This window comes from Chelonoidis abingdonii, chromosome 4 (assembly GCF_003597395.2).
Source record: "Chelonoidis abingdonii isolate Lonesome George chromosome 4, CheloAbing_2.0, whole genome shotgun sequence".
In the NCBI taxonomy this organism is placed as follows: domain Eukaryota; kingdom Metazoa; phylum Chordata; order Testudines; family Testudinidae; genus Chelonoidis; species Chelonoidis abingdonii.
Window position 1 is genome coordinate 33,120,152 of NC_133772.1, and position 25,140 is coordinate 33,145,291.

A 25,140-nucleotide genomic window follows, 5' to 3' on the forward strand; every position below is an offset into this window, starting at 1 on the left:
CATAGCCTCTGTTTGTCAGAGGGTGGAGATGGATGGCAGGAGAGAGATCACTTGATCATTGCCTATTAGCTTCACTCCCTCTGGGGCACCTGGCATTGGCCACTGTCAGTAGACAAATACTGGGCTAGATGGACCTTTGGTCTGACCCGGTACAGCCGTTCTTATGTTCTTATGAGTGGTGTGGGGCTGTGGTAGGCACGCAGCCTGCCTGAGCCCTGCTGTGCTGCCGGCCAGGCGCTGCCTGTGCTAAGCACCTCCCAGCCAGAGTCTACAGCAGTAGTTCTCAAACTTTTGTACTGATGACCCCTTTCACACAGCAAGCCTCTGAGTGCGACCGCCCCCCTTATAAACTAAAAACACATTTTTATATATTTAACACCATTATAAATGCTGGAGGCAAAGTGGAATTTGGGATAGAGGCTGACAGCTTGCGACCCCCGCCCCCATGTAATAACCTCATGACCCCTTGAGGGGTCCTGACCCCCAATTTGAGAACCCCTGGTCTACACCTCACACCCCCTCCTGCACTCCATTCCCTTGTCCCAGAGCCTCCTCCTGCAGCAAACTGTCTCCCAGAGCCCACACTCCTCACCCTCTCCTGTACCCTAATACCCTGCCCCAGAGCCCCCTCCTGCACCCAAATTCTCTCCCAGACCCCACACTCCTCCATTAATATAGTAGAAACGTGAGGCCCGTGATGACTTACCAAAATTCGTGGAGTGGCCCCCTTGCGAAAATTATTGCCCATCCCTGGTGTAGATGGTAAGAGTGTGATTTATGAAGCCATAGTCCTAGTATCTATTCCTCTGGAGTCTCTTGCGGTTGTAAAGTTGCAGAAAAAGCCAATGGACGTGATTCCCCTTTTTAAACTGCTGCTGCCAGTAGCTTGACAGGTGGTGTGGGCTCTCCTCAAGACCTGTGCCTTTCCCCTGGAAACAAAGTAGCTATTTTTGTGATCCAGTCACTTAAAGAGAAACTGGCCCGCGGTTTTGGAGCCCCTGTTTTCTGGGCGGGCAAGGAGGGGCTGGGGTTTTCAAGACCTAGTATGACTAGAAGTGTTCTCATGAAAATATATATAATTTTAATAACTTGCAATGGGAACTGATGTTTGTGGGGGAATCATTGGATTTTAAAGATCCCCATTTTGCCTTGCTGGGAAGCAAACATTGTCTTAGTGCAGGAGTTTCACTTTCTGGCTCTGTTATGGAGCTGAGTGAAATACAAAAAGTAAACACACGCCAGGTGAATGAGTAAGAGAATCCTGAAGTGTAAACACCACAGTCTTTCCCTTGCATGTAAAGAAGGTTTGGAGATAAGCTGTGTGATGAGACTAATTGTGGAAAACAGGAAGAATAGACTTGACAGGCTGGTCAGTTTACTGCCTGTTATTTGACCATGATCAAATATCGCCAAATATTCCAGCAAGTATGCTCTGATGTAGGTGGTGACCTTTTTTGATTGCATTACAGTGCATTTCATTGTGTTTTGCATTTTTTAGTTAAAACAACTCAGTTAAGTAACTTGTTCTTTGTAATTAGGCTTAAGTATCTAAGGCTATACGCTTGTTGGAGACTAAAGTCCTTACTCTTTAGTTACTGTTCTCATAGACTCAGACTCATAGACTCATAGGTCAGAAGGGACCAATATGATCATCTAGTCTGACCTCCTTCACAAAGCAGGCCACAGAACCCTACCCATCCACTTTTATAACAACCCCTAACACATGACTGAGTTATTGAAGTCCTCAAAATTGTGGTTTGAAGACCTCAAGCTGCAGAGAATCCACCAGCAAGTGACCTCCGCCCTGGAGGAAATCCTTTCCCCGACGCCCAATAATGCGATCACTAAACCGTGAGCATTCTGCAGTAACTCAGATCCCATCCCATCCAACATCCCCTCACAGACCATTGAGCAGACTTATCTGCTGATAATCCAAGATCACTTGCCCAAATTAAAGCATCCCATCATATCATCCCCTCCATATACTTATCAAGCTTAGTCTTAAAGCCGGATAAGTCTTTTGCCTCCACTACTTCCCTCGGAAGGCTGTTCCAGAACTTCACTCCCCTAATGGTTAGAAACCTTCGTCTAATAAATTAGTACTTTAAAATATGAATATTTTGACATTGACAGTATTACACTGGTCCATTAACCAATTATTTTTCAACTGATCAAATACCCAACCCTAAGAGAGAAGGCTGCTACACTAACATTTTTTTCAGTTCTATTGTTTTGCCTCAGGGGGTTCCCAAACTTTTTGCCATCACAACCCTATTTTGATGAAGTACTTCCTGTGGGGATCCCAGAGAGCATAGTGGATTCAGTTTTGTAGTGCAAAATGGTGTCCCTTGTGTATCATGACCTCGCATGCAACATATGTGCGAGGACACACTGTGCAAAGCAAAATGGCATCCTCCGCACAGGGGTCACTGCTGATGGCCCTCAGTTTGGGAGCCACTGATCTGTTTTTTAGCTGAGGACTTCCATGACTCTTAAAGATAGATCTGTAGCACAAACAGAAGAGCTTTCACAGTTTAACATGCACCATTAACACAACTGCTAAATTGTTTCAATTAAACCATTTATTTAGAATCATGCTAGAGACTGTGGCCTTCTCTACAGTGTGGTTCTCATGGGTCCTGACAATGGCTCAGCAGAATCTGGAGAATTCTGTATAAATTTCTGCAGCACAGACTCTGCCCAAAGCACTCTGTAGACAAGGAGATGGAAGCAGTGCTGACAATATTCTCAGCATGGATCTCAGTGGGCCACTACTGAAAACAGTTTTATACAGTTTATGTTAGCACTTAAACCAGGGGTGGGCAAACTTTTTGGCCCAAGGGCCATATCTGGGAATAGAAATTGTATAGCAAGCCATGAATGCTCACAAAATTGGGTTTAGAGTGTGGGAAGTGGGTGTGGGCTCTGGTTGGGGGTGCGGGCTCCGGACTGGGGCCAGAAATGAGTTCAGGGTGCAGAAGGGGACTTCAGGCTGGGGGAGTGTGGGTGCTGGGGATGAGGAGTTTGGGATGTAGGAGGGGGCTCCGGACTGGGACCAAGCTATTTGGAAGGCAGGAGGGGGATCAGGGCTGGAGCAGGGGGTTGGGGTGCAGGGGCTGGGGATGAGAGGTTTGGGGTGCAGGAAGTTGCTCTGGGCTGAGATTGAAGGGTTTGGAGGGCTGGGGAAATCAGGGGTGGGGCAGGAGATTGGGGTATGGGGAGAGGCTCGGGTGCAGGCTGCGGGCGATGCTTACCTCAAGCAGCTCCTGGAAGCAGCAGCATGTCCCTTCTCCGGCTCCTACACGGAGATGTAGCCAGGTGGTTCTGTATGCCGCCCCCTCTGCAGGCACCGCCCCTGCAGCTCCTATTGACCACAGTTCCTGGCCAATGGGAGCTGTGAGGGCGGAGCTTGGGGCAGGAGTGGCATTCAGAGTGGAGCTCCCTGGCTGCTCCTAAGCGAAGGAGCCAGAGGGAGCCCATGCCACTTCTTCCAGGAGCTGCGTGGAGCGGTCCCCAATCGTGTTGCCTGGCGGGAGCAGGGCAAGCCCCAGACCCCGCTCCCCAGTGGGAGCTTGAGGGCCGGATTAAAATGGCTGGTGGGCCAGGTTTGGACCGTGGGCTGTAGTTTGCCCATCCTTGACTTAAACAGTTGTCCTCAATTGGAATCCATTGCTGACAATTTGTCTTTCAGTAGAGTAAACCGTGAGTAAGCCTCTTGCAGGGGTTTTTGCTCTTAATGCATCTGTAAAATGGCTTAAAAATCCATGTAGGTTGGACAGGGCCTTCCACAGTGAATGTCCAAATCTAAACACTTTGTTTGACGTAAATACTCAATGTGGGCATGGGAGGTTGGCAGCAGCTAGATCTTGCTTTGCTGAGCCAATCTATGTTCATGTACTTTGCGTGTATCATTCTAGAGAGAGAACTGCACTATGGGAATCTGATTCATAACTGTCAGCAAGTACTGAATGTTCATGAGTGCTTCACGACAACAAAAATAAATACATCGGTTGCTGGGGCAGGCAAAAGCTTTTGTTCAGTAGTTTACTCATAGACCTATATATAAGTTAGGCTGTTGTCCTGATTGAGGATAGTCTGCTATTTAAATCTGAGTGATATGGGGAGCTTATCCATTTCTGGAGCAATAAGGGAAGGCAGTCTTCTTGTCGTTCCAGCATTAGTTCACCCCATTTGTAAAGCAATTTGTGGAATCCTGTGGCTGCTTGCATTCATTAAGATATGATCACTTGTAGCAGGAACCTTCTCAAAATACCCTAGCCTGATAGATGTGCAGGTCCCAGGTTCTGAGCTTGATTGACAGGAATAGGCTTTGCTGGGACTTGTTTATTTACATTTTGTTTTTCACGCTTTTTTCCCTCAGGTCACAGCTCTGTGGAGAGCCTTACGGATGAAGAAAAAAATGTCAAAGTCATCAGGTAAGGCTATTCATGCAAGGTTTCTTCATTCCTCAAATATTCTTGAGGCCCATCCAGCTCTCCAGGCCACATCCCGAGGAGCTGTTCAAGTGGTCTTCCTGTTCCTTACTAGCCAGAGCGACTACAGAACCAGGCTTTTCTCTCAAATTTGAGCTTCTAGAGTCTAGTGTAAATAGTTAAACTACCTGATATTAAATCTAAATTTTAGTATAGTGGATTTCTTACCATTTCATTGCATTTTGTTGCCTTCAGTTTTGGCCAAGGTTGCAAACCCATGCAAGAAATTAGGGTTGACAAGATGTTCCTCTTCTCTCAGTGTTCCTCGGTTTCAGATGGGCTTGGAAAGTGCTGTTTAGGCATTGGAGAAAGGCATTTGGCTAAAGGCTGTAATGTTTGTAAAGCCTTTTCAAAAAGGGCCCAAAAGAACTATAAGAGCCTGCTCCTCCAAAAGGTTCTGGGAGATCCTGTTCTGAAAGGGAGCCTCTGGACTCAGGGAGCGTGATCTCTAAGCCTGCGTGAGAGCTGAAGCCTGATGAAGAATCCCAGGCTAAAAGGGTTCATTCTCTAGCAAAGGTGCTCCATAAGGAACTAATAAAATGGGTTCTGCCAGCTAAGGTCCCGAAGTCTGACTGCGGCTGAGAAAAGCAACTCTCAGTTACAAGAGGGTGGGTGGCAAGAAAGGTGCCCCAACAAAGAATCCCCCAATTGCATTTGGGTTCTGTGGATTTTACGGTCCTAAGAAGGATAGGGGCCTCTTCAGATTCAGGCCAGTCAGATCAGTCCTCTGCATCAGGGCACCTTTTATTCACTTTTGTATTTTCTCTGGAATCTGGACCTTATCTATACCTTGACCAAGAAATTTGGACCTTGACAAAAATAATTGATTATCCCTGCTCTAGAGTAAGAAATATCTGATGCTCCAGAGCAGTGGTTCTCAACCGAGGGCCCATAAGCCCTTTCAGGGGGGCCACGGAGCCTCACAGCTGAAACCCAGTGCCCCAAGCCCCAGTGCTGAAGCCAGGAGTGGCGTGGGGCTGAAGCCGGCAGAGCTCTCCTCTCCCCAGGCCAGAAGCCGCGGGGGCTGAAGCCGGGAGCCCCAGCGCCCCCCTTCCCGAAGTCGGGAGCAGCTCTGGGAGCCCCAGTCTCCCCCCCACATACACAGCTCCTAGCTATCCCCTGCTTGCGCCCCTAGCTACTCCCTCCCTGCACCCAGCCCCTAGCTAACCCCTCCCTGCACCCTAAGCGGTTTTCAGACTTTTTAAACTGAGTCTCCCCCTTTGAGTTATATTTTGGTTGCGTCCCCCCACAGCCTGGGTGGCCTGTTGAGTGAGTCAGGTGGGTGGAGATGGTGCTCCCTCCCTGGACCCCACTGTGTGGAGCTGGCTCAGGTCCTGCCAGCTCTTGCCCCCTCCCCCAAATAGAAGTAAAACTATGCCTATGCCCAAGGGTTGCACCCCAGCGAGGAGCCCTGAGTTATGTCCCTCCTGCTGGGCCCTGGTGTGTTTATAGCATGTTGAGGGAGGCCTCAGCAAGAAAAAGGTTGAGACCCCCTGCTCTAGAGCGCTGAGTAACTCCTTCATTTGTGCTCTTACCTGGTTCATTCTTCCAGAGTTTGGGAAAGGGAAGATTTCTGTGGTGGCTTATTTTAAAAGCAATGTCTGCTTGGAGTGGAGTTCTTGTGCATAAATAAATGCATTGAATTTCACGGTTGGAGGATTTCTTCAATGGTTATCCTGGCATAAAATGTATCATTGCCCGCAGACAGGTCTGAGCTGGTACTGTTTTTTCCACTAAGCATCTAACTCTTTCTTCCAGGTCTGAGCTGGAATCTACCATCCCCTGTAAGGAGGTAAGATCCGGGTAGGGCTGATGCAGCATAAATACTAAGAGAGAGCTATGAAAAGCTATTTTTTGTCCATCAGCTCCTTAGTTCAAATTGTCCTGGGCAAACTGATGGCATCACTGTTCCAGAGCACAGCAAGGATTGGGGTGGGGGGAGACTTTTGGCTCCTGTTTCCTGTTCAGTTTTATGTGCTGATGGTGATCAGAAACTTGGTGGAAAAACTCGGAATCTTCAGCCCTTACCTCAGCAGGCAAACAAATGAGTTTTCATGGTAGTGGAAAGTGTTTTGACTGAATTGTTGTTCAGTCTGTACACGATTACTAAATTGGGAACTGAAACAGAGTGCAACTTTCAAAACTTTGTTGTTGACCTTTAAATAATATTTAGGTCTAATTGAAGGGCTTGTCCATTTCTGCATATTAGAGAACTACTGAATATTGTAACTACCATGCAGGCTGAAACCACTCCCTCCCTGATTTGTGCTCCCTTCAGTTGGTCTTATGAGGAAAAGCTTCAAGATTGTGTGAGTTCCTGTTTCAGAATCACTTGCTCTTTCCTCAGCCATCTTCAATTCCTTAAATCCCTGGCCCAGCAGCAGCTCTTCTTTCAGGGTAGAATCCTGTGATTCACCCCATTTTTAGACTGGATCATGAGGTTACAACATCCCCCTTTACCAACAGTGTTTGGTACCTGCCAGAGACTTCCCTTTGGGGGCCTGTGATCAATATGCAAACGTAGTGATTCTGAACAACCTCTTCAAAGCAAAGTATTTTTCTCCAATTGCCGTAGGGATATAGGAATCAGAAGGGTTAAAACAATAAAAAAAAAAAAAAATCCTACAGGCATATTGTCTTAACTAAAGCCTGAGGGAAATGCTAACTGTTAGGGAGGTCTGACTTATCCCTCATGCTCTTGCTCTTCTGAGCACCAGGTTAGTCTGTTTCTCTGCAGATCTGCCTCCCTGGGACATTTCCCAGAGCTATCCAAGGACATGGAGGCACCTCACCACCACTTACGCTTAGTTTAGTCTGAGGAAATCTCATCTGTGCCTGCTTAGATGGGCTCCCTGAAACAAGCAGCATTCTGACAGCATAAGCACTATCTTCCAGAGCTCACTCTCTATGCACAGGTTTGCTATAGGCACATAATAATCCCAAACTCCTCTAAGCAGTTCCTCATCCACTGGATGCTCACAGAATTACCAGGCCAACTCAATTCCCTGCTTTTAGCAGGCTGCTCCCAGCTCTGTCTGGCTGCAGTCTTGTTCCCTGGTGTGTCAGATGCTGCTGCAGGAGCCTGCTAACACTCTGCAGCTTCCTTGCTGGCTTTATAGATACCAGCTGCCCTCTGTCAGGCTCCATTGTGAGCCTGTTAATGAGACACAGGTTGACTGACCCAGTTCCGTCTTAAAGGCCCCAGGCCACCCTGTGACACACACCCATGTAGCAGACAGCAAGATACATGTCATACTAATAAAATAAAGCTCTTCTAGGTCCCTCCAACCTCTTAGCATGGAATTAGGTATCTGAAGTAACAGGCGCACAATCACCACATGGAATGTTGATCTGCCCTTGCCTGGACAAGGCTGCAATCAGCAGTTATCCAGCCTTGACTGTCTTGGGTGTCAGATGGCCTGTGTTCAGCCAGCTCAATATGAGCAAAAAAATCCCTGCATATTGTGGCCACTCTTGTGTTCTATGCGAACAGCTGCTATTTACTTCAGTGCTGTGGCTTGTTACTCAGGTGGGGCTTTCTTTCTCTCTTACAGTTGCAGGGTGGGACTTCACTTGAAGGATCTGTACCTGTTGTACTCCCAGTGCTTTGCCTTTGCCAGTAGGACACAGAATACTTTAAAATGCTGATTGAGTTTTTATTTCTCTCTCTGGGCATCACACTGAAATCCAGTTGCCTTTTCTGCAGGATCCCCAAGGCCCTGGGATGTCCCTTCGTCCTAGGAATGCCAAGACAGCCGTTGGCAACCTCGTCCAGGCAGAGCAGCAGGAGGGGAGCAGTACAGGTAACTCTTTCAGCCCCATTGCTGACTGAGGTTCAGGAAAGGGCAAGATTCTGTTTGTTTGAGGGTTGGTTAATTTGTCTCGCATTCTATTGACCAGGTTTCTTGTGCAAGAAACTGGTCTGATCTCTCAAACTGGGAGTAGTCAGAAACAGTTTTCACATGGCAAAAACAATACTGATGATAAATAAATAAAATGAAGTGGTCGATTCAAAAGCGTCTGGTGGTCCAGATGTGGCCTACGGTCTGCCAGTTCACTACCCCGTCTCAAACCAAGTGACATTTGGCCATGCTGGACTCTTTTGTTATAGTTTTTCCTTCAGGAAATGTGGTAAATGTGCTTTCCCATTAGAAGGTTGGAGGATTGTTATATCTTACAGGGGTAGGTAAGGAGGATCTGAAACCTCTTATGGTTTGATGGAGGCTGTTATCTCAGTGCATCTACATGCAGAAGGCCAGAGCATAGTGCGTACCACAGACAACGTTCGTGGGCTGTTTCCTACAGTCTTGTGTAAAGATAACACTTTGTATTGGTCAGAGTGCTGGGGTTCGGAGGTGGCTAAGTCACTTTCTGTTAAGTTCATGGCAAGAGCAGAAGAGGTTCCCAGCAACGTACTCAGGGGCTGAGCTGCTAGGCCTGATGACTCTGGCTTTGGACTCTCCTGAAGGGAACCTTTTAGATGGAATTAACTGTAACTCTTTCTCTGCAGAGAGCCATTCCGATAAGAGTGATGAGGCTCAGGAACAGCCCCAGAGTGTCAGGTACATTCTCATCAGAGGGAAGGGGAAATTGTCTGGGTGGGCTGGACTGATTTCATTCAACATTATAGGGTTTCAATGAAAGCTTGTCTGCATCTCTGAAGAAGGGTTTTAATCCACATCTCCTAGCATGGCGTTATAATACCTCATTAGCCAGGTAATTGTAGCAGATCATCAGACAATTACTTTTAAAAGCTCTGATACACGCAGTTTTGTGGCTATGTATTTTTGAAAGATTTAAAATATTTTGCTTTGCCTATGGGATATTCATAGCGTTATTGATACACTAGTCTCTAGGTAGCTTTTTGTTCCTGTCTCATTGGGGGAGTTTCCCATGGAATCTGGAATGACTCGGGGAATTAATGCAGATGCCCAGTGCTAGTTATGCAGGTACTCATCCCTTTGATGCTTTGCTTTCTGGAAGAAGTGCCCTGGACTGATTTCTTTCAAACCTGGATCAGGAGGCCTGGAGACAGAGCCTCCAAAACTATGTAAAGAGTCAGCCTGGTCTGACTCCGACAGACTCACTGTGGAACACAAAACTGACAAACTTTTCTGTGGGTGATGGGTAATACCTGGTAGAGCTTAGCATGCATGTAAACTGTTAATTTATTTTCTGAATAATGCTTTTATCCTGAGGTGGCAAACTTTTTGGCCTGAGGGCCACATCTGGGAATAGAAATTGTGTGGTGGGTCATGAATTCTCACAAAATTGGGGCAGGGGTGCGGGAAGGGGTGCAGGTTCTGGCTGGGGGTGTGGGCTCTGGGGTGGGGCTGGGGATGAGAGGTTTGTTGTGCAGGAGGGTGCTCTGGGCTGGGATCAAGGGGCTTGGAGAGCAGGAGGGGGATCAGGGTTAGGGTGTGGGAAGAGGCTCAGAGGTGCAGGCTCCGAGCACCACTTACCTCAAGCGACTCCCGGAAGCAGTGGCATGTCCCTTCTGCGGCTCCTATGCTGAGACTTGGGCAGGCAGCTCAGCATGCTGCCCCATCTGCAGGCACTGCCTCTGAAGCTCCCATTGGAGCGTCAGAGGGGGCCATCAGAGTGTGTAGAAGGTGTAGTGGGGACGTGCCACGGCTTCTGGGAGCCATGTGGAGCGGCCCCTGGCTGGAGTGCTAGAGTAGGGCCGAGCCACATGGTGTGGCCCCCAACCTGGCACCCTGGCTTAAACCTGGCCCCCAACCTGGCACCCCTCTCCCCAGGAGGAGTTTGCGGGCCAGCTTAAAACTTAGTTTGCCCATCCCTGTTTTACCCTAATAAACATTTTGTGCTTTGGGAAAGCTGTCTGGTCACTGATTAACTGTCATTATTCCTGAGAGAGAACTGCAAGTGCTAAATGAAAGTCAGACCTGGTTGGATAAACATAGTGGATTGCAAGGGAACTGCAGCCCTAAAAGTCTGGTCTGGAGGAAGAGCCATGCATGTTCCCTTCCCGAGAGAGGTCTGAGTCCTCAGGGGGGTGCTCTTGAGACCACAAAGGATACTGAGGTGCAGTTAACCCTGGAACTGTGACAGTGTGAATCATGAGTGCTGCTAAGATCAGGAGAAGAATTTCCACTGTTGGGTCGCTGTGTAATAGATATGTGTTAACTTTTGCAGGAGAAAGCCAAGTTACAAGAAAGCCGTGGATGAGCTGTATGATGGGCAGCAAGCAGAAGAAGGCGGGCTCTCCCCTCCAAGAAAAAAGACTCCATCACCACTCTGTCCAGCCAGCAAAGTGAGGCAGAGTCCCAGCCCCAGCATACTTCCTCTAGCACTCTTCCCTTCTCCTTCAGCTACCAGTACTGTCTGTGCTCTCTTCACAGGTTGTGCGTCCATTTAAGACCTTTTTACATACTGTGCAGAAGAACCAGCTGCTGATGACCCCATGTTCAGTGGGGAGAAGTAGTATAAAGAAATCCTTCATCAAACACAACACTCCACTCCGAACTGATCCCAAGGTAAAGCCCTTTCCCTCTGTTAGTGGGATGGGAGGGAAGAGAGCAAGAGTGGCTGCAAAGGCCTGGGTGGGTCTCAATGCAGTGTGGTAACTGTAACCAGCTACTGGCAAGGATGGAACTGGGGTCCTGATTCTGCAAACTGCTCCATGCAAATGGATAGTTAAATCCAGGTGGTGCCACTTACTGCCCTCCACCTCCGAAGTCAATGGCATTCTGGAGGCAGACCCCTGCAGCCACCTAAATGAGCCAATAAGGTCTGGTTCTAGGTTTATATGGTGATTTCCAAAGGGAGTAACTGTTGTTTTTCCCCATGTTCTGTTTACACAGGGTGAATTTGTCGTAAGTAATGACTCTCCTTAATCATAGATTGGGCTTACAGTAGGTGCACGTTTCACATCACTAATGGGCAGTGGGTGCTTTTTAGTTTGCTCACTACCTGCACACAGTCCTAATATTTTTGCTTTACAACAGTGAGAAGAGAGGTCCTCATTCAAAGGGCAGCAGGAACCAGCCAAACTCACAGCTGTTTAGAACATCAGTAAAGTACAAAGGGATCAGGTTCACCGGAACGCCCAGTAGAGGCAAGGGTGCCATGGATGCATGCCTCCTGCTTATGCTCGCTAATACAGGGTGCCTTTAAAATAAACAGGAGATCTGCTTGGGATGGTCATTTGTTCCATTGTCCAAAAATTAATTGAAAGTACTAAAATCTAAATTGTATGAAATCTGGTCTTGCTTCCAGAAACCTAGACCACTGAGTCCTGTCTGTCATCTACAGCCTGTTTCCAGTAACAGATAGCAGAGCTGCTAGTGCATTGCTGGGAATCTTTGGGCCTGCACCAGTTAGTGGGTTCTGCTGTACTCTGAAGGTGAACTTCTTTTCTCCACACAAGTAGTGAAGGATTTAATCTCCCTGGTGTACTGCTAATGACACACACAAGCTTACTCCACAGATGGTGGTGCCACCCGACATTTTGATTAAAAAACTAGAATGATATAAAATTAACATGGCACACACTAAATGGATTAAAAGCTGGCTAACTGGTAGATCTCAAAATGTAATTATAAATGTGGAACAATCATCGAGCTGTTGTGTATCTAGGGGGATCCTGCAGCTATCTGTTATTGGCCCTATGGTAGTTGTCATTTTCTTCCAGGTCACTGATAAAAAAAACAAAATCATCACTAATAAAGTCTGTAGCTGACCCAAAAATTGGGGGAGTGATAAATAATGAAGAGGACTGATCGATGCTATAGAGTGATCTGGATTGCTTGGCAAACTGGGGGCAGGCAGACAACAGAACCATAGAAACAAAGGATTGGAAGGGACTTAGGTTATCTAGTCCAGTCCCCTACACTGAGGCAGGATTAAGTATTTTCTAGACCATCCCTGACAGATGTTTGTCTAACTTGTTCATTATTGGAGGTACTTAACTAGATTCCACAACCTTCCTAGGTAACTTGTTCCAGTGCTTAACTACCCTTCAGTTAGGAAGTTTTTCCTAATGCCTAGCCTGAAACTCCCTTGCTGCAATTTAAGCTTCTTGTCCTGGCCTCAGTGATTAAGGAGAACAATTTATCACTCGGTATTTATGAAATAATATACATCTTGGAACAGAGAATATAGGTTAGACTTGCAGGGCGGGGGGGGAAGGGGGGGGATTCTGTCCTGAGAAGCTCTGAAAAAGATTTGGAGATTGTGATTGATAATCAGCTGAACATGAGCTCCGAGTGTGACAAAGGGTCAAAAGGGTTAATGCAATCCTTGGATGCATGAAAGGGAATTTTGAGCAGGAGAATACAGATTATTTTACCTCTGTATTTGGCACTTGTGTGACCACTGCTGGAATACTATCCGGTTCTGGTGTCCACAATTTAAGAAGGATAAATTGGAGACGGTTCAGAGAAGAGCCATGACAGTGATTTATAACCTATTTAACTTAACAAAGAGAAGGTTAAAGGGTGGCTTGATTACAGTCTAGAAGTACCTCTGTGGGGGTGCTAATATTTAGTAATGGGTTCTCCTATCTAACAGAGAAAGTTAGAACACAATTCAATGGCTCGAAGTCAAAGATGTGCAGAGTCAGACAGGATGTAAGGTGTACATTTTTAACAGTGAGGGTAACTAACCATTGGAACCATTTACCATGAGTTGTGGTGGATTGCCCATTTTTCCGATGTAGGAATTATTTTGGGAAAGTTCTCTGGCCTGTGTTATACAGAATGTCAGACTTGTGATCGCAATAGTCCCTTCTGGGAATCTATGACTCACCTACTTGGTGAATGCTCTGTCATCCCTGCCTGGGCTATGCTACTTTGTGCTTCACTCCAGTCACAGCCAAAGATGATGCAGGATTCTGCAAGTCTAAACAATGCCCCCACAGGGCAGGTTGCCTGTCCAGAGAGTCCTCCCTTTATCAGATGGTTTGGCACAATATAGATTTTTGTTTGGTTAAGATCCGTCCCCTCAGTTAAGAGCAGGGAGGGGTCAGAGGCATTACCTAAGCATCCTGGGATGGACTGTGACACTAATACAATGAGAAGACTCTTGTGGAACTAGTGGCCAGAGCCGTCCCTTGAGTAAAGCGAATCAGGGTGACTGCCCTGGGCTCCGCACTTTGATAAAATCGGACTGTCCTGATATTTAGCCCTTTGTCCTGCATCCCAATTGATGTACAATAGGGATGCCATTTGTCCTGATATTCAGGTGAGGAGGCGGGGGGGGCGAGCGGGGTGGGGAGGTGAGTGGGAGGGGGTGAGGAAGCAGGTGGACGGGGGGCAGACAGCAAGGAGACTAGCAGGGAGGTGGGCAGGTGGACAGCAAGGAGGAGAGCAGTGGGGGGGCAGGAAGGGATGAGGCAGGTGGGCGAGCAAATGGCAAGGAGGAGAGGGAGGAGGGGTGCTGGACAGATGGTGAAGAGACTTAGTGGGGAGGTGAGCAATGGGGAGGAATACATGGGGGATGGGGAGGCTGATTTGTCCCGGGCCCTGCACCCCCCTAGGGACAGCCTTGCTAGTGGCCTCCATTTCCCTCAGCCTGGCAGCACATTCAGCATGGGTCACGTGGGATGTGTGCGAGGGGAGCTGAGTGCTCTGCATTGATTTATTCATTTGTTGTAGGGGGCTCACTGCTGTAACTGGGAGTCCATTCTAGTCTGCCTCAACAGGAAGCATGGAGGCCACAATTCAAACCTTTGAGAGAACCTTTGGGTGGAAAGTAGGGGCAATGGGGGATCTTGGGGTGTGATCTGAGCAGAGGATTACCTAGGATATCACCTGTTCCCTTATCTCATGCTGAAGTCTAGCACTGACGCTGGCTAGTGACCGTCGAACTTCTGTGGTGAATGCAGCATAGAAATCACAGACAGTGTTGCTTGCCCAAATGCACCCTATGCAGTAACATACTGATCTAGGGTAATGCTTCTGACACACAACCAGTGCCCCACAGTTCCTCTCCTGCTCCTAGAAAATGGGGTGGCTGAATTAGCACTGCTGCTTTGTCTCTCCCATTGCAGCTGGGCTGACCACCTTGCTGATCCACTGTGGTACTGGGGCCCTTTTTGCCTCCTGCCAGGGAGGTTTGTATTGGCTCTGGTTGCAACTGCAAGTTCCCTGGTGTGTTGTTTCTGGCTGTCTCTGGCCACACAGACTGCACCAGAAACAAGCCCCAGCAGCTGGGTATAATCTGACCTTCCCATCCATTGCAGGAGAAGGAGCGGCAGCGGCTGGAGAGCCTAAGGAGGAAACAGGAGGCTGAGCAACAGCGAAAACAAAAGCTGGAGGAGGAAAAGAGACAGCGCCTGGAGGAGATGAAACTGTGAGTAACTGTCCCTCCAGCTGCTCCATCTCTGGCTCATCTCAGAATTGCTTCTAACCGGCTCTCTGGTATCCTACAGGAAACGGGAAGCACGTCTGCGCAAGGTGCTGCAGGCTCGGGAGCGGGTGGAGCAGATGGAGGAGGAGAAGAAAAGGCGGATTGAGCAGAAACTTGCTCAATTTGATGAGAAGAGTGAGAAGGTAAGTGGGCTCAATCTGACCATGGAGCCTCTTGAGACAATGGTTTTCTTATGGGAGTGGGTAGGGTGGAGAAGGGGTCACCTCACTTTCGGTCATGTCCTCTCTTGTATAGGGGCAAAGGGGACTGACATTGCTCAGACCCAGGGAACCAATGGGGAAATATTTCATTAAAGGTCTGACTTGAACCTTGGGGCTAAGGGGGTTTGAGTTTCTGCTTTGTTTTGAGATTATAGCTAATCCAGATAGGAGTCTTTGTTGGCTGGAATGATGAGGGAGAATACAGGGGAAGGTGCATTTAAGTGAGCAGAGACTCCTTTGTCAATTAGTACCCAGTCTGGTTATTAGCCAGAGAATGTGCGCAAATAAACCATCTCCCCCGTCAGCCTCTGTGTCTGAGGGTCTTAGGCTATTACAAATAGGGCAAGGCCGTTCAGATGGGTATGAAGAGCCAGAGCAGCCTTGTCTGTGGAGCCTGCTCTCTTCTGTCCCCGTTGCCACCGTGGGCCATGTTCCCTCTCAGGAAACCCTTAATTTGAGCCAGATGGAAACTGGCTTACCCTTGGCTTTTGGTTTGCAATGCAGCTTCCACAGTCTCTGCTAAGTGACACTCATTCTATTTCAGATATACTCTGTGTGTTCTGCAGAGCTTCTCCTCATGTGAACTGTCCCAGGTGCTGCTGGACTCACTGCACTGGGTGCTGCCTGCCTTTAAGATAAGGTAGCATCCAGAGGCTTCAATTGGGATCGGAATCCCATTGAGCAAACCCAGGGGAAGACAAGGTCACTGCCCCAAAGAGCTTATGCTCCAAGAAATATGCACAGACCCCACTGGGCCTCTAGACTCTCTGGTAAAGGGAAGGGCATCTTTTACCCTTTGGAGAGAGATGTCCCTGACTCCCCGCTGAGCTTGATGTGCCAGAGAGGATGTAATACCTACAGGGGAGTTGTCCCATGTGCAACAGCAAGGTCCAGACCCGATGTATGTGTGACTGTCTCAGGTGCGAGAGGAGAGGCTGGCAGAGGAAAAGGTAAAGAAGAAGGTAGCTGCCAAGAAGATGGGAGATGTTGAGGCCCGGCGTAGACAAGAGGAGGAGGCCAGAAAACAGAAAGCGCTGGTGAGCTGTGCTGGGGTCCGGTATGCAGGAAGGAAGGTGGGCTGGGGGAATGGATGTGGTGACAATGCTGCACTCTGCCCTATACATGGCAGGGGAGCAGCCAGAGTAACACTGATCTGTCACAGTCCCTGTACATGGGGAGGAGGGCAGGACTATACAGTGAGTAGCTGAGGGAGAATTAGCCTACAGAAGGGAAAAGTACACTCTTCTGTCCCCCAAGGTCCCTCGGGTCCCTTTGGGACTCCTTGTTGCCACCCCATCCTTCCCTTCACTACAGACCAGTTTCTGTGCTTTTCATGAGTTTCTAACCATTTCTTCCACATGGTCCATGAGCTGCTTCATTCTTCTCCACATCCTCAAAAGTCAGTGTTTTGGGGAGCTCAGTGCTTGTTAATCCATCTTCCCCAGTTCCTGGGGTGGGCAGGATGTAAATGGGGAGATCTCAGACATCAGATAATCTGTAAAGAATCTGAACTGCAATTAACAGAGGATCAGAACTCAGGAACCACTGTGATCCTGGGACTGAGGGCCATCGACATTCAGGGTGACAGAGCTGAGACCTAGTCGGGTATCTCTCTCCGGTGCCAGTGGGATGGGGAGACCTAAGCAAGTGATTGTGCATCTTAGAAAGGGAAGCAGAAACTACACTGAAAGCTTCAGTCCATCAATGTTGTAGTGATGAGCTGCAGAAAGGCATCAGGCAGGCTGACCCTCATGCTTTTCTGCATATCCCCCTCTTCCCTTGCAAGGTGGAGGTAACTGCTTCCTTTTGCTTGTCAGGAGGAGGAGCGCCGACACAAGGAGCGAATGCAGAAGAAGAGGGAGGAGGAAGAGCAAGAGCGAGCAAGGAAAATTGCAGAGCAGAGACAGGCGGAACAAGAGAGAGAGAAGCAGCTGGCAGCAGAGAGAGAGCTTGAGAAGAAGAAGGAACAGGAGAGGATTCAGGCAGAGAGGTGAAAAATGACCCTCCATGTCCTGAAACTTCTGCCGTGACTCTGCAGAGAAGAGCAGGGGCTGAATGGCCCAGTGAAAGGGCCTGGCCAAGCCCTATATTCTGTCAGCACAGCCCTGGAGTGAAGGATGAGCGATGAGCAGCCAGGAAGAAGTTCTGGGCCCTATAGTGGGAGATATGCACTGGGCAGCTGGTGAAGGCCCTGGACACTGGGGTGGAGGAGGAAGTGCAATAGGCATTGTGGGGGAGATGCAGTCTGCACACTTGTTCTTTCTGAGCGTGACCTGGTGTGTTTCATTGGTTCCCAGAGAACGTGAGCGGCAAGAGAAGGAGAAGGCGGCTCGCCTACAGAGGGAGCTGATGGCAGCTAGAGAGAAGGAGCGGCTCCAAAAGGAGACGGAAGAAAACGAGAAGAAACGGGTAAGGAGACTCAACATGTATCTGACTGCAGCAGCCATTATAACAAGTGCTGTCTCCAGCAGCAGCAACTTGGCCACCAGCCGCAGGTGGGCTGTGGTGCTCCTGGAATAAATTGTCATAGAGTTTAATCTCTGGGAGAGTCCTAGCTCTCCTGTCCATTACAGGCAGTGCTTGTTCCCTGTAGCAGCTGGCAGCCCACCCATGCTACAGAAGGGGTTAGTTACTCCTAAAATCTTAATACTTACGCACTGGTGATTTCTGCTTTAGCAAGAGGAGCAGCGTCTAGCAGAGCTGGAACGGCAGGAGCAAGAGAAGAAAGCCGCAGCTGCTGCCAGTAACCATCTGAATGTAACCATGGACGTGGAGGTGAGAGGGGACATCAGTGAGATGCAAGCCTGAGCACAGCACTCAGAGGAATGGGGCTGTCCTGCTGTCTCCATTTGTTTTCATAAGGGAGGTGGTGCTGGGTAGTGGTTACAGCAGGGGATTTGGCTTCTGTTTCTGATACCAGCACTGACTTGCCCAAGATCACACAGCAAGTCATTTAATCTCTGTCCCCCCATCATTAATATGAGGATGAGCTAGATTTGTATGCCATGCTCATCACCTTGGTACTTGAGCACCATCTCACCTCTCTGTAAATTGCTTTGAGGTTCTCAATGAAAAGGCCTTAAGGAAAAATATCAGTGTTTGTCATGGACCTTCAGCCCATGGTGGATGCAGGGAGGGAGGAGTCTCTTGATGTTCTCACTCCTCCCTGAATTCTTTCATTTGAAGGAGACTGAGCCCCACAGAGAGCAGGAATGTTATCAAATGAGGGTGAAGCACGGAAGCTTTAAATAAGAGAAATAGCCTTAGGATGGTGCTGGGTGTCTGTCCTATAGTGTAGTATCTGCAACTATGGCTGAGAAACTGCCCCTGAAAACTCATCTGAGTTGCTGACCTTTCCTCAAGTGCTTCCCTTCTGGTCTGATCCTGGAGGGGAATGATTGTGGCTGAAACATTAAAATGAGCACGCAGACCGTTGAAGGACATGCTTGTTTTTCTAGAGTGGGGCTCTTTTTAAACAAACTTTAAATGCACAAAAGTTAACGAAGTTGAGGCTTCAAGTAAGGAACAAATTTTCTTTCCCCACTTACTTGGGGTGGGAATTTTGATTAAAACAGGAAGTTTTAATTCTCCTAGGAACAGATTGACAAAAATGTTTGTCAATGGGTTAATACCTTTTTTATTTTTTTTTAAAGGTTAAATTAAGGCTTCTTCCTCTTAGCTAAACCTTCCCCAGTTTAGTTGTCTCTATCAGCATTCCAGTAACTGTCTTTACACGATTATATAAATCCCCTACTATAAACGTTGCATATGTGCTTGTTGATAAAGTATGAGTAGTTTTAAACATAATCAAACAAGACTTCAACTTTAGTCTTACGGGAGAAGAAGAAAGTCTGCACCCTAAAATCACCCCCAGCTTTGAGAGGAGAGCAGTCATCTGTGATTTAAACATTATTTACTGTATAGAATTGCTGCAGCCGTCTATTAGACACTTCAGTTTTATCTTACCAATATGACGCTCACCTAAGTTAGAGAAGGGAACGTGAAACCTTGTTTGTACCAAAACCCTCACTTTAGGATCCTATCATTTTAATACAAATAACTAAGGCACGTTTTAGTCACGGGTATTTTAGTAAAAGTCATGGACAGGTCACGGGAAGTAAACTAAAATTCATTGTCCATGACTTTTACTATATACCTCTGACTAAAACTGAGAGGGGGGCAGCTTGGGGGAGAATCCCTGGGGGCGTAGCCTGGAGGGCACCGCAGGGGCTGGGGGGTTGCTGTGGCTGGGGCAGGTTTCCTACCTGGCTCCTGGGAAGCGGTAACCTCCAGCTCCTAGCTCTATGTGCTGCCTCCATCTCAAGCCTTGACTCTGCAGCTCCTATTGGCTGGGAACTGAGGCCAATGGGAGCTGTGGGGGCAGTGCCTGTGGGCAGAGGCAACATGTGAAGCTGGGAGGGAAGTTTCTGTTGCCCTCTAGGGAGCTCCCCCACCAGGTAAGCACACCCCAATCCCCAGCTCTGAGCCCCTCCACACCCAAACTCCTGCTGCTGGAGGGGGAGGTGGAGTGGCCCAAGACTGCCCCAGGGGCGGCTTCTGGGCCAGCTGCCCAGGCCAATGCAGAAGTGACAGAGCCTTACAGATAGCCTGGTCTACCACCCAAGATGCAGTGTTAGGGGTTCCTGGGGCTCAGCGTGTCACTAGAACCCTTCAGCATGGTACTGTTATGATCGCTTAGGGCTGCTTATCTACTTTCTGTTTCTAGAATTCCCCTATCTGTAACTCCTATCAAATGACCCCGCAGGGCCCAAAAGGGCCTAAGCCCCCCACCATCAATCCAAATAATTACGGGATGGATCTGAACAGCGACGACTCTACGGACGATGAGAGCCAGCCCCGCAAGCCCATCCCTGCCTGGGCCAATGGTATGTGCAAGCTCACTGTGAAATCTATCCCTGGCCATTCAGAAACCCCTGCTGGGTCCCTTGGACTGTTTAATGAGACTTGATGGTAGCTTTCTCTGCCTGTGGTGTAAGGAGATGAGGTGTTGTGCTGTTAAAGATGCCAGCCTGGAGCTGTGCCGATGGAATGTTATACCAAGATGTACTGAGCCTCTCTGGAGGTGCATGGGACAGCACCAAGATAACAAATCACTTCCTTTGAACTAGGAGTCTTAGCACATAGCAAAAGGATGAATTTTCATGTATGTTTTTGAAACCTACATTTTGGGCCTAAACCTGCTTGCCAGTGACTGTTGTTAAAGACCCTGTGCTCCTTTGTAGGGGTAATACCAATGTCCAGGCCACCATTCCCTCTGAGTGCTGCTTTCTAAGGCTGAGTGCTACAGCTGAGCTCCGTGCTGGCTGCTGCTCTTACACTTCTGTTATCTCACTCAGTTACCTTATTTAACCCCCTTTTGGGATACCTGGAACAAGACTAAATAGATAAACCCTAATTTTCTCTGAGAGAAGGTGTAGGGTTCTCCTGAGAGATAGGCAAAGTCTCCTCTCCACCTTCCCCGATTTACTGCAGATCCTTTTGATAAGCACAATTTAATACTTAGCACGTTCACCCTCTGTGCTACCGAAGTCCATGCCAGGGTTCTGATTTCCTAGTGGGCCGAGGCGAAGCTGCTCCCCCCCAGAGATCTGCAGTCTTGGAGGCGGTAGGGGGATGGGGATGTACAGCTTCTAGAGCAGTCTGAACGCACCTAAGTTTCAGTGAAGGAATTAAAGGCCAATTCAATCAGTCTAATAAACTGTTCACTCTTTCTTTTCCAGGGACTCAGCTTAGTCAAGCTGTCATCCACCAGTACTATAACCCTCCGGATATCACCACGCTCTTTGGGGCCATCATAAGCCCTAAGCTGGAGAACATTTTCTACAAGAACAAGCCGCGATACTTTAAGCGCACCAGCTCTGCTGTCTGGAACTCCCCACCTTTTCCAGGTGCCAAAGCTGTACTCGGCCTGCCCTACAGCCTGAAAAAATACTGAGGCTGGAGGAACATGTCTCCTATGGAGTAATGGGGTTTTAGTCTTTGTCTATGGAAGAAAAAGGATTTTATAATATTCAATCTCTGTAAATCTCTTAATGTTTGTAGATGAATAAAGGTCAGATGTTACTGGGGCTTTTCATGTTTGTCGCATGTAGGATTTTTGTTGACTTTTCTCTAGTGGGGATGTGGGGGAGGGACCCAAACCTACAGGGGATATTCCCTCTGGTGCACACTACCAGCCTCTTTTGTACACCTTTGACTCACTGCGTGTTCAGTCACTGGAGAGATCAAGGTGTATCCTTAACTAAACTGCAGGAAACACCACTGATTTAGCTCTGTCCTTACAGAATTTTGCAAAGATATATGCGTTAGGCTAATTTTCTTCCGCACTTTCCAGCAGACCATCTACTACAGAAATACTTCAACACAAAGGACTCCTGTAATTTTAATAAAAGTCACTTTTTAAAAACCAAATGCAAGATTTTGCAATAGAGCCTGAAAGAGTTCTAAGCGGAACGAACTGATGACCGCACACAAGGTCCACAAGACAGGAACTGAAAATGAACACAGCTTTGTCTAGTAGATAAATGTACCTAAAACTAATTCCCTGCCTCATCATAGGCTAGAACAGATGTTTTTAACCTGTGACTCCCCCATCCCAGGATCCTCTTCAGTGTTTCAGGAAAAAAGATGTTGTAGTGTACAAACTTAATTTACATTCAGCAGTTTAATAACCAAAAGAGTTGACACTTTTCTTAATGGAAGTACAGCTCCTTACCAAAACCATTGCCCATGAGGAAAAACAAGTTTGACAAACCACCCTGCATGTCAGGTGGATTGATTTTGCACTGGTATGCCTTAGTCTTTACCAAAGAGAGGCTAATGCACATTGAGTAGTATAATTAGGTAGGACATGTTTACAGACTAGGAAGATACACTATATCCATACATTCAGATTAATTTTATGTTGAAGTGATGAATTATGCATTTATTTACTAGTTAATTTTTAAAGCATGATTTATTTTGCACTGCATTTAGATGGCACATGGAATTGTAAAACTATTCATTAAACAAAACTTCCTTAAATAGGCTGGATAAAATATAGAAAAAAGTTTTATCAAAACCTTTTGCATTTTAAAATTGATTAATACTTTGTTTAGCTTCTTCTGCAAGTGCAGAGAACTAATGCTGACAAAAGGTTTAGCACCTCAAACTATTCCCACACGCTTAGCTAGTGAAGTTCAGTGGTTTGACTTTAAACCTTTGTCTGCAAACATGTACTGCTGTGGTATCCAGTTACAAATTCTGGGGGTCTGGATAAGGCAGTGTTCAAATGATGGACCAGAAGGCTCTTCAGGTGTTTTCTCTCTCTCGTGCGAGTACACTAATTCTTCACTTAACTGGCAGGGATTGGCAGCCTATGGCATGTGGCAAAGATGGTGGGTTGGTTTCTGAGTAGCGCACAGACTGCTAATCCAACTGGGCACATTTTAGACAGGCCATTTATCCAATTTTCAATGAACTGAAAATCCTGATTATCCAAATGAGCAGTGTGCTTCCCCTGTTCAGTTAGGTAACTGGGATTTTTGGTCCCCAGAGGGAGGAGAAGGAGTAGCAGCAGCAACAGAAGCCTCCTCCATACTGCTTGAGTGGGGGGAGACCCAGAGGAGCAGGGGTAACTCTCCCCAGAGCTCATCCCTGCCTCGGCTGGTTCCTGCTCCCAGTTGGGGACACTGCTGTAAGGATGGCCCAGCTACTCAGCTCTGACTTCCTGTGCCCCCCCGGCTACCCAAGTTGCAGCACCTCTGCATGCTGACCTGCCTCTGAGCATGCCACCCTGTGGGCTCACAGGATGCTCTGCAGCCAAAGGGGAAGGGCTGCCTGGCAGGGGAACACACAGGCTGGAGCTGCCTCAGGGCATGCTAGACATCAGCTGGTTTCCTCCCTACTAGGGGCTCTATTATAAGGGCACTGAGCAGCCCAACTACCTGGTCCAGTTTGTTCTTGTGCTCTCATACCAACTGGTCCCTTTCACTCCCCAGCTGCAGAGAGGCAGGGAAGGGGGTTGCTCAGGGGAGGCAGCATGGGGATGCTGCAGCTGGAAGAAACAGGCTGGAGCTGCCAAGGGCAGAGTCCCCAGCAGACCTGGAGCCAGGTAGCAGGGCGCCCCCAAGGGAAGCAGGTTCAACAGCTAATGCCCAGCAGGCCAAACAGAAGGCCCTCATGGTCCAGATCTGGCCCACAGGCTACGAATTGAAAAACACTAGCAAAACAACATTCAAGCAGTACCTCAAACTGTTTTAATTAGGTAATCAGTTTCGCCCTTAATATAAGCTGGCGGCATCTAAAATTTCACTATAAATGTAAACAACAAGGAGTCCTGTGGCATCTTAATGACTAACACTTTTGTTTGGGGATAAGCTTTTGTGGGCTGGAACCAACTTAGAATCACAGAAGATCAGGGTTGGAAGAAACCTTGGGAGGTCATCTGGTCCAATGCCCTGCTCAAAGCAGGACCAAACACCAACTAAAACTGACGAAGTGGGTTCCAGCCCACGAAAGCTTAGGCTCAAATATATTTGTTAGTCTTTAAGGTGCCACAGGACTCCTCAATGTTTCTGCTGAAACAGACTAACACGGCTACCCCTCTGAAACTATAAACATATATTTCCTAAACATGGATTTAAATAAAGTCATCGATTTTATTCACTCTGCCTGTTTGTCATGACACCAAATGTTAACGGCATTTGCTTAAATGAATAGCCATCCCACAATCCTCAAATGGATTAGAACATATGATTTTTACATGATTATCTTTAGATTGCTTCTGCGACATTTCAGCTCCTTATAAAGATGAGTAACGAAAGGAAAGGACAGGAGGTTAAACTGTAGATCCAGCTCGTTCAGGGAGTGGTTTATACTAAGAGCAAGTGATAAGTCTCTCATACAAGCATCTTTGAAATAGCAGCTCCTCAACCTAGAGAAGAGAGAAGAACGTTATTGACTAATGTCTCTTCCCCTTTACGGAGGTTAATACACCTTAAAAATACTTATCTTGTGCACAAAAATCCTCTAGTCTTTGCCTCAGGTTTTTTGATAAGGGCAGCATTTATGTTGTATCATAGAGGAAGGCCTTTGACAAAGCAGTGTCTGGTCTCATGCTGAACAGTATCTTTGTGAAAGTGCCTTGCCCTGAAAGATGAGCTCTGCTGCCAGCTGCGGGGCTTCACAAAGATCTCAGTTTTTGTGAAAGTAACCACATCTGAGCTGGAGAACCTTTTTGAAGCTACAAACACTGGGACATGAATCCACAACCACTGCATTGGCGGGTGTGGGTTCAGGTTGCACTATACACAACATAACAAGCAGAAAAGCAAGGAAATGAAAAGCTAAGGCATTTGACAGGACGTACATTCCAGACAGAGTCACAGAAAACACACACACAAAGCTTTAGCTCAGCCCTAGTGAGGATGGCAGCCTTCCAGGCATCTATTTCCCAAACATTAGTAAGTGTGACTTTGCAAAACTGCACAGAAGGAATAGGGATAGGTTAGAGTGGGGAAGCTGGTCTGAGTCTCTCGATGGGGAACCGAGGATGGAGTAGTGGAAGGCTGGCCTCCCTACTGCGGCAGAGTTGAGGTTGCAGCGTAATGGACATATGCAACACATCTTGAAATACAACCATTGTGAAAGGTCAGCAAGCATTTAATGCAGTTTGCACGTTTCAATCCTTCACAAAGTCGTTTGCCCCTGAGTATCCCAGTTTGTTTCTCTCCAGATCCAGCTCTCTGAGTCTAGCTGGTTCTAAGAACAGAGGAGAGATCCCCACACTAGCAGTTGTGCGTTTGCAGTAGACAATCTGCAGCAGTCAAAGATTTAGATTAGCCTTAGGATTTGAAATAATCCTTTTTATTACCTAAATCATACTGCAACCCTCTGGTAAAGGAAAATGAGACCTTCCCTATGTTAAATGGACAAGAGAGAGAACCAGTGATCACTTGTGAATGGCAGAGACACATTAACTATAGGCAAAGAAAATGGATCTGAAGTTCAAACAAAGTAAACTCTGTCATTGAGAATATCAAACACATTACAGG

The 25,140-nt window shown here is 47.5% G+C and overlaps 1 protein-coding gene across 1 annotated transcript in view; it reads left to right on the forward strand.

Moving 5' to 3' along the window:
* The window catches only part of LOC116824564 (inner centromere protein), a 30,172-nt gene extending 9,003 nt beyond the window's left edge, over nt 1-21,169 (forward strand). Inside the window, exons 4-17 of the mRNA XM_075065024.1 lie at nt 4,382-4,436; nt 6,252-6,285; nt 8,200-8,296; nt 9,004-9,055; nt 10,650-10,767; nt 10,856-10,990; nt 14,698-14,807; nt 14,887-15,007; nt 16,006-16,137; nt 16,909-17,075; nt 17,383-17,494; nt 17,762-17,860; nt 19,812-19,971; nt 20,827-21,169. Of these exons, the coding sequence (XP_074921125.1) occupies nt 4,382-4,436; nt 6,252-6,285; nt 8,200-8,296; nt 9,004-9,055; nt 10,650-10,767; nt 10,856-10,990; nt 14,698-14,807; nt 14,887-15,007; nt 16,006-16,137; nt 16,909-17,075; nt 17,383-17,494; nt 17,762-17,860; nt 19,812-19,971; nt 20,827-21,041 (1,607 nt within the window). The 3' untranslated portion in view covers nt 21,042-21,169. The remainder of the gene's footprint in view (nt 1-4,381; nt 4,437-6,251; nt 6,286-8,199; nt 8,297-9,003; nt 9,056-10,649; nt 10,768-10,855; nt 10,991-14,697; nt 14,808-14,886; nt 15,008-16,005; nt 16,138-16,908; nt 17,076-17,382; nt 17,495-17,761; nt 17,861-19,811; nt 19,972-20,826) is intronic.
* The last annotated feature ends 3,971 nt before the right edge of the window (nt 21,170-25,140 follow it).